At 44.9% G+C, this 9,595-nt stretch overlaps 1 protein-coding gene across 1 annotated transcript; it reads right to left on the bottom strand.

The window, feature by feature from the left end:
• Positions 1 to 361: 361 nt before the first annotated feature.
• On the bottom strand, positions 362 to 1,509 carry LOC123733424 (PAX3- and PAX7-binding protein 1-like). Its single transcript, XM_045712818.1, has 2 exons — positions 1,073 to 1,509; positions 362 to 558 (listed from the first exon to the last, which is right to left on the bottom strand). The coding sequence occupies exons 1-2, from the start codon at positions 1,227 to 1,229 to the stop codon at positions 377 to 379; spliced, it is 339 nt and encodes a 112-aa protein (XP_045568774.1). The 5' UTR covers positions 1,230 to 1,509; the 3' UTR covers positions 362 to 376.
• Positions 1,510 to 9,595: the final 8,086 nt, after the last annotated feature.

Raw genomic sequence — 9,595 nt, 5'->3', positions numbered from 1 at the left:
GTCATATGTTTGAGAAATTAAAGTAATAGCATTTCTAGGGTATTTGAATATCGCGCCACGGGATTCCACTGGCTGTTGAGTAGGTGGGACGATTTTGTCCCACCTTCCCTAGAGAGGTTAACCCACTGTAGGCTGTCGTTGTAAATAAGAATTTGTTCTTAACTGACATGCCTAGTTAAATAAATACATTTTAAATTAAAAAGTAAGCATTTCGTTGGATGAGGTATACCATGCGTATCGCCTATATACAACTAATAAAACGCTGGTATTTCAGAAGTTATAGAGAAAATAATTTGAGCAACAACAACAAAAAATTGTTTGAGTCGAGTTCCTGACAGATGCATGCTAGACTTGAACAGGTGTGTATAGGTGAATGTTATATCCCTAACGCGCGCACGCACACACACACACACACACACACACACGATGTCTTACCGGTGTTGGGCTCTTGTTTAACATAGCAAACCTTCTCCAGATCTTCCTTGTATTCTTTCTTCAGCTGCTTGACGATCTTCTTGCTGTGGTTGGATTTCTTTACTCTGAACACCTCCGCCTCATCTACAGAGACAGACAGACACACAGAGAGAGACACACAGAGACACACACAGAGAGACACACACAGACACAGAGAGATTAGATAACGTCCGCGTAAACGATGAAGCAAACAAACAATCATTCAGAGAAGATTGGATGCAACCACTGGCTGTTTAATTAACTAGCTCACTGATGTTGTTTACAACCTTGAATCCGCTAGCTACTGTAACGTTAACTGACTGACATTAGTTAAAACATAGCCAACACGCACAACGTACAAACTTTGACAATATTTCGACAATGTCAAAATTGTCAACACTTCCAAAACGTCAGCTCGGAAGCACAGTATTGAATCAAGAGGCCACTTATTAACGTTAGATAGTTAAATATCCGCTGAAACAGTTCGCTAACCGGTTAGTTAGTTATCTAGCTAGCTAAAGTTAACTAGCTAAGCTAAGCTAACTCACGTTAACCGGTAATAAAGGAGTTGTAATCAGTTCGAGCTAACGCTAACTAACTAGCCAACGGTTAACTTTACCTTCATCGTCGTCAAAGCTTAACAAACTGGCTTTCGGTACTCCCACTACATCCCGAGTTTTCTTTTCCTTCTTTATGGCCTTTGATTGAAACCCGTTGCCGTGGTGTACGTCCAAGGTAACCCCGGAGAAGGTGTCCGTGCTGGGGGCATCGAGCATCGGGATATCCTCGGTGAAAGGCCCGCATGGCGGCGGTGGCTGCTGCTGCTGGGCTGGTTGACTTTCCTCCTTCTCGTCCTCGTCTGACTCATTCCTCCGTCTTAAATTTGATCTTTTGCTTTTTAAACATATCTGCTCTTTTATTTTTTATCCGTAACAAATTAGGCTATATCTGTAAACACACGACAGCATATTAATAAAATGCTACGAAGCGCGCAAAATCTGCTCTGCAGTGGAAGGCAGCCATTTCGTTTCAGCCAGCGGAAGTAGCCGTATTTTATTATTTATTCTATCAAATATTACAGACAAGTGAGAAATAACAATGGCGTCTTTTGTAGGCACTAACTGCACCATGGACAATAACTATTGGGGGGGAATTAATGTTGTTTTAAAAGAATAAACACCGGTTTAGGATATTTTCTACGTTTTGTTCAGTAAGATAATCATTTGATTTGAATAATATTCATCAGCTAACGTCACTTTTTTTGTGGGAATTATATTATACAATAAAAGCAAAGGCTTCATATTGCATGAATGTAATGTTAACAAAATGCTATTATCTCATAGAACGAAACGTATAAAAGATCTCCTCAGATCTTTCTTTCGCTATTTATTCCAAAAACCCAATTCTTTCCACATAAATGTTTTCCGTTGGGGATGGCTGAACGAACCAGAGGTAACTAATTTCTGTGTTTTAGGACTACGAGCTTGCGAGCTCTATTGATGCCGCGTTCACAACAACTGGGAAGTCGGAAAAATACAGGTAAAATCCTGACGTTAGTGGTCTTCAGGTCAGAGCTCTATAAATAGGTCAGAGTTCCCAAGTCGGAATTAGAGTTAGATGACCCTACAAATCGATTTTTTTCCCCAAATCGTTTGTCGTTTTTTTCGAGTTCCCAGTTCTTTTGGACGTCCGGAAGTTGAGATTTCCAAATTCCCAGTTGTTTTGAACGCGGCAGGAGTACCAAGCGTAAATGGTTCCAATCGTTTTTCCACAATTATTTTTCCGTAGGGGATTTAAAAAATGTTTTATTGAACCATTGTTTTAACTAGGCAGGTCAGTTAAGAACAAATTCTTATTTACAATGACGGCCTACACCAGCCAAACCCAGACAACGCTGGGCCAGCCTGGGTTCGAACTAGGGTTTCTGCAGTGACACCTCTAGCACTGAGATGCTGCGCCACATTTTACAACTACTTCGCGTATAAGCAGTGGCGATTTTAACAAAGCCACTACACAACACTAAACAATACATTAATTGCACTATAATGGTGACAAACGGTGCCCACAAACTGTTAGGGCCTACATAAAGCTGTCCCAACAGCAGAGTCCCAACAGCAGTACCAACACCTAACCACTGCTACACCTGGCTATCAGAGGAGCCTTGTCTGGCAGCCAAACAGTTCATTCAGCCTCATTTACTGCCTTTTAAAAAAGCATAGGTAATATGGCTGACTGGTTTAAACAGATGTGGTTTTTACTGACAATTGAGATGTACAAACTATGGCATAAGGGAACGATGAGCGGATAAGAGGCAATCCGTCATTTAGATTAAGACATTAATGAGTGAGCTAAGACGGACATAGTCAATATAGCTATGTGTTCAGCACTTTTGGAATGTACAGTGACAGAATGCAAAACATGGGCTGCTCTTACAGTATTTTCCCCCAAGTCAGAACAGTAGGATAAATAAATACAGTTGAAGTCGGAAGTTTACATACACCTTAGCCAAATACATTTAAAGTCAGTTTTTCACAATTCCTGACATTTAATCCTAGAAAAAATTCCCTGTCTTAGGTCAGTTAGTATCACCACTTTATTTTAAGAATGTGAAATGTCAGAATAATAGTAGAGAGAATGAGTTTATTTTTATTTTTACAGGGACAGTGCACATTAATCAACGTTTCAGTAAAAGTGCCGGTTTTAGCCAATCGGCTAATTTTCAACCGCGGTCCTTGGGCAGGTTTTTAAAAACAATTACAATACAGACCATCAATGAGCAGTGAGCACACGCAGAGCAACATAGGACCATGCCTCAGGACTACCTGGCCTGATGACTCCTCGCTGTCCCCAGTCCACCTGGCCATGCTGCTGCTCCAGTTTCAACGGTTCTGCTATGGAACCCTGACCTGTTCACCGGACGTGCTACCTGTCCCAGACCTGCTGTTTTCAACTCTCTAGAGATAGCAGGAGCGGATGAGATACTCTGAATGATCGGCTATGAAAAGCCAACTGACATTTACTCCTGAGGTGCTGACCTGTTGCTCCCTCGACAACCACTGTGATTATTATTATTTGACCCTGCTGGTCATCTATGAACATTTGAACATCTTGGCCATGTTCTGTTATAATCTCCACCCGGCACAGCCAGAAGAGGACTGGCCACCCCTCATAGTCTGGTTCCTCTCTAGGTTTCTTCCTAGGTTCTGACCTTTCTAGAGAGTTTTTCCAAGCCACCGTGCTTCTACACCTGCATTGTTTGCTGTTTGGGGGTTTTAGGCTGGGTTTCTGTACAGCACTTTTTTGACATCAGCTGATGTAAGAAGGGCTATATAAATACATTTGATTGATTGATTGATTGATTGATAGGACAAGCAAGACATAGCATGCAGACAGAGCAACATAGCACAAAAAGCAACAAGACAAAACCCATTAAAGCAACAAAGTGTTTCCACACCTCACAAGCTACAGACAACAGACAACATGGAAAGCAGCAATACACAGCTAGGGATTATGTTCACAAATCTGATTGACCTTTAGCCATGTCTTCATGTTTTTATGTGAAAGTGTGATAGGTGGTGCAGTCGTGTGTGTCTGATGGCAGTGTATTCCAGACATGGGCAGCTCTCACAGAGAAAGCAGATTTACTAAAGGTGCTTTTCCTTAAGGGAACTATACAGTCACCTCTCATGGCAGACCTTGTGGATCTGCTGCCATATGTTTGGGTTTTCTGTTTAACTAAAGTACTGAGTGGAGGGGGAGCCAGGCCATTTAGGATCTGGAATACAAGACATGCGTCGGTGTATTGCACAAGATTTTCCCAACTCAGGAGCTCATGCTTTCTGAGGATGTAACAGTGATGATGGCTATTGGGCTTCCTATCGAGCACTTTGAGAGCCTGTTTGTAGACAGACTGAATAGGTTTTAATGTTGTACAGCAAGCTTGGGCCCAACTAGTCAAGCAGTATGTTAAGTGGGGGAGTATCATAGATTTGAAGTACAGTTTTGCTACCTCTGTAGTCAGACAATTTCGTATAAATCGGAAATGAGCGAGGTTGAATTTGGTTATTTGAATGACCTTTTTCACCTGCTTTTTAAAAGAGAGGTTGGAATCAAGTATGATGCCAAGGTACTTAAAATCAGATACCACCTGGAGCTTCTCCCCTTAATACACAGACATCTGGTTCAGTAGCATCAGATACCACCTGGAGCTTCTCCCCTTAATACACAGACATCTGGTTCAGTAGCATCAGATACCACCTGGAGCTTCTCCCCTGATACACAGACATCTGGTTCAGTAGCATCAGATACCACCTGGAGCTTCTCCCTGATACACAGACATCTGGTTCAGTAGCATCAGATACCACCTGGAGCTTCTCCCCTGATACACAGACATCTGGTTCAGTAGCATCAGATACCACCTGGAGCTTCTCCCCTGATACACAGACATCTGGTTCAGTAGCATCAGATACCACCTGGAGCTTCTCCCTGATACACAGACATCTGGTTCAGTAGCATCAGATACCACCTGGAGCTTCTCCCTGATACACAGACATCTGGTTCAGTAGCATCAGATACCACCTGGAGCTTCTCCCCTGATACACAGACATCTGGTTCAGTAGCATCAGATACCACCTGGAGCTTCTCCCCTGATACACAGAGACATCTGGTTCAGTAGCATCAGATACCACCTGGAGCTTCTCCCCTGATACACAGACATCTGGTTCAGTAGCATCAGATACCACCTGGAGCTTCTCCCCCTGATACACAGAGACATCTGGTTCAGTAGCATCAGATACCACCTGGAGCTTCTCCCCTGATACACAGACATCTGGTTCAGTAGCATCAGATACCACCTGGAGCTTAGCCCCTGATACACAGACATCTGGTTCAGTAGCATCAGATACCACCTGGAGCTTCTCCCTGATACACAGACATCTGGTTCAGTAGCATCAGATACCACCTGGAGCTTCTCCCCTGATACACAGAGACATCTGGTTCAGTAGCATCAGATACCACCTGGAGCTTAGCCCCTGATACACAGACATCTGGTTCAGTAGCATCAGATACCACCTGGAGCTTCTCCCCTGATACACAGACATCTGGTTCAGTAGCATCAGATACCACCTGGAGCTTCTCCCCTGATACACAGACATCTGGTTCAGTAGCATCAGATACCACCTGGAGCTTCTCCTGATACACAGAGACATCTGGTTCAGTAGCATCAGATACCACCTGGAGCTTCTCCCCTGATACACAGAGACATCTGGTTCAGTAGCATCAGATACCACCTGGAGCTTCTCCCCTGATACAGACATCTGGTTCAGTAGCATCAGATACCACCTGGAGCTTAGCCCCTGATACACAGACATCTGGTTCAGTAGCATCAGATACCACCTGGAGCTTCTCCCCTGATACACAGACATCTGGTTCAGTAGCATCAGATACCACCTGGAGCTTCTCCCCTGATACACAGACATCTGGTTCAGTAGCATCAGATACCACCTGGAGCTTCTCCCCTGATACACAGACATCTGGTTCAGTAGCATCAGATACCACCTGGAGCTTCTCCCCTTAATACACAGACATCTGGTTCAGTAGCATCAGATACCACCTGGAGCTTCTCCCCTGATACACAGACATCTGGTTCAGTAGCATCAGATACCACCTGGAGCTTCTCCCCTGATACACAGACATCTGGTTCAGTAGCATCAGATACCACCTGGAGCTTCTCCCTGATACACAGACATCTGGTTCAGTAGCATCAGATACCACCTGGAGCTTCTCCCCTGATACACAGACATCTGGTTCAGTAGCATCAGATACCACCTGGAGCTTCTCCCCTGATACACAGAGACATCTGGTTCAGTAGCATCAGATACCACCTGGAGCTTCTCCCCTGATACACAGACATCTGGTTCAGTAGCATCAGATACCACCTGGAGCTTCTCCCCCTGATACACAGACATCTGGTTCAGTAGCATCAGATACCACCTGGAGCTTCTCCCCTGATACACAGACATCTGGTTCAGTAGCATCAGATACCACCTGGAGCTTCTCCCCTGATACAGACATCTGGTTCAGTAGCATCAGACACCACCTGGAGCTTCTCCCCTGATACACAGACATCTGGTTCAGTAGCATCAGATACCACCTGGAGCTTCTCCCCTGATACACAGACATCTGGTTCAGTAGCATCAGATACCACCTGGAGCTTCTCCCCTGATACACAGACATCTGGTTCAGTAGCATCAGATACCACCTGGAGCCTCTCCCCCTGATACACAGAGACATCTGGTTCAGTAGCATCAGATACCACCTGGAGCTTAGCCCCTGATACACAGACATCTGGTTCAGTAGCATCAGATACCACCTGGAGCTTCTCCCCTGATACACAGACATCTGGTTCAGTAGCATCAGATACCACCTGGAGCTTCTCCCCTGATACACAGACATCTGGTTCAGTAGCATCAGATACCACCTGGAGCTTCTCCCCTGATACACAGAGACATCTGGTTCAGTAGCATCAGATACCACCTGGAGCTTCTCCCCTGATACACAGAGACATCTGGTTCAGTAGCATCAGATACCACCTGGAGCTTCTCCCCTGATACAGACATCTGGTTCAGTAGCATCAGATACCACCTGGAGCTTCTCCCCTGATACAGACATCTGGTTCAGTAGCATCAGACACCACCTGGAGCTTCTCCCTGATACACAGACATCTGGTTCAGTAGCATCAGATACCACCTGGAGCTTCTCCCCTGATACACAGACATCTGGTTCAGTAGCATCAGATACCACCTGGAGCTTCTCCCCCGATACACAGAGACATCTGGTTCAGTAGCATCAGATACCACCTGGAGCTTAGCCCCTGATACACAGACATCTGGTTCAGTAGCATCAGATACCACCTGGAGCTTCTCCCCTGATACACAGACATCTGGTTCAGTAGCATCAGATACCACCTGGAGCTTCTCCCCTGATACACAGAGACATCTGGTTCAGTAGCATCAGATACCACCTGGAGCTTCTCCTGATACACAGACATCTGGTTCAGTAGCATCAGATACCACCTGGAGCTTCTCCCTTAATACACAGACATCTGGTTCAGTAGCATCAGATACCACCTGGAGCTTCTCCCCTGATACACAGACATCTGGCTCAGTAGCATCAGATACCACCTGGAGCTTCTCCCTGATACACAGACATCTGGTTCAGTAGCATCAGATACCACCTGGAGCTTCTCCCCTGATACACAGACATCTGGTTCAGTAGCATCAGATACCACCTGGAGCTTCTCCCTGATACACAGACATCTGGTTCAGTAGCATCAGATACCACCTGGAGCTTCTCCCCTGATACACAGACATCTGGTTCAGTAGCATCAGATACCACCTGGAGCTTCTCCCCTTAATACACAGACATCTGGTTCAGTAGCATCAGATACCACCTGGAGCTTCTCCCTGATACACAGACATCTGGCTCAGTAGCATCAGATACCACCTGGAGCTTCTCCCCTGATACACAGACATCTGTCTCAGTAGCATCTGTTGCCCTCTTTGTGAAGAACATGCAGACAGTTTTTCACATTGAGATGCAAACACGAGTCACTGAGCCACTTTGTAACCTGGACCATTACAGTAGTGAGTTATTGTGCAGCTTGTTGTTTGCTCTTTGCATGCACATATATCACTGTATCATCTGCATACATTTGAACTTCAGACCCAGTACAGACAGAGGGCAGATTATTAATGTACAGGCTTGGGGCACTCCACATCATAGCTAAGAGTGGGTGACAGCTCATTCCTCACTCTGACACATTGAGTTCTGCCTTCAAGGTATGATTTCATCCATCTCAAGGCATCGGTGGGAAAAGTTGAACTTGGACAATTTTGTGATGAGAATCTCATGGTTAACAGTATCAAAAGCCTTCCTTAGGTCCAGAAACACAGCCCTAACAACGCCCCCTTTGTCCATCTTGGACTTCACATTTTCCAGAAGAAAGCAGTTGGCCGTTTTGTGGAGTGTTTTGCTCTGAAGCCAAACTGCATGGAGTGTAATGTGAAGAGGCTGTTGTTGAGGTGGGCAATCAGTTGTTCTGCTACACACTTTTCAACAACCTTCGACACCACAGGTAGTATACTAATGGGCCTGTAGTTACTCACGTCAGCAGGGTCGCCCGATTTAAAGATGGCCGTTATTATGGCCGACTTCCATACCCTTGGAAACACCCCAGACCAATAGATATGTTGGTGACCTTAGTAAATGGGGACAATGAGTGACTCTTTGTAGTTTTAAGAAAGGTAGAGTCCAGCCCAAACACATCTTTGGCTTTAGAGTTCTTTAGTGAGCTAATCAGAGAGAATGATTTATTTCATCACATTCCAATTGGGTCAGTAGTTTACATACACTCAATTAGTATTTGGTAGCATTGGGTCAAACGTTTTGGGTAGCCTTCCACAAGCTTCCCACAATAAGTTGAGTGAATTTTGGCCCATTCCTCCTGACAAAGCTGGTGTAACTGAGTCAGGTTTGTAGGCCTCCTTGCTCGCACACACTTTTTCAGTTCTGCCCACAAATTTTCAATAGGATTGAGATCAGGCTTTGTGATGGCCACTCCAATACCTTGACTTTGTTGTCCTTAAGCCATTTTGCCACAACTTTGGAAGTATGCTTTGGGTCATTGTCCATTTGGAAGACCCATTTGTGACCAAGCTTTAACTTCCTGACTGATGTCTTGAGATGTTGCTTCAATATATCCACTTTATTTTCCTACCTCATGATGCCATCTATTTTGTGAAGTGCACCAGTCCCTCCTGCAGCAAAGCATCCCCACAGCATGATGCTGCCACCCCCGCACGTCACGGTTTGGATGGTGTTCTTCGCTGCCAGCTTCCCCCTTTTTCCTCCAAACATAACGATGGTCATTATGGCCAAACAGTTCTATTTTTGTTTCATCAGACCAGAAGACATTTCTCCAAAAGGTACAATCTTGTCCCCATGTACAGTTGCAAACCGTAGTCTGGCTTTTGAAGAGGTTTTGGAGCAGTGGCTTCAGGTTATGTCGATATAGGACTCATGTTACTCTGGATATAGATACTTTTGTACCTGTTTCCTCCAGCATCTTCACAAGGTCCTTTGC

Source organism: Salmo salar, unplaced genomic scaffold (assembly GCF_905237065.1).
Source record: "Salmo salar unplaced genomic scaffold, Ssal_v3.1, whole genome shotgun sequence".
Lineage (NCBI taxonomy): Eukaryota > Metazoa > Chordata > Actinopteri > Salmoniformes > Salmonidae > Salmo > Salmo salar.
This window is presented reverse-complemented; position numbering and strand designations above follow the sequence as displayed.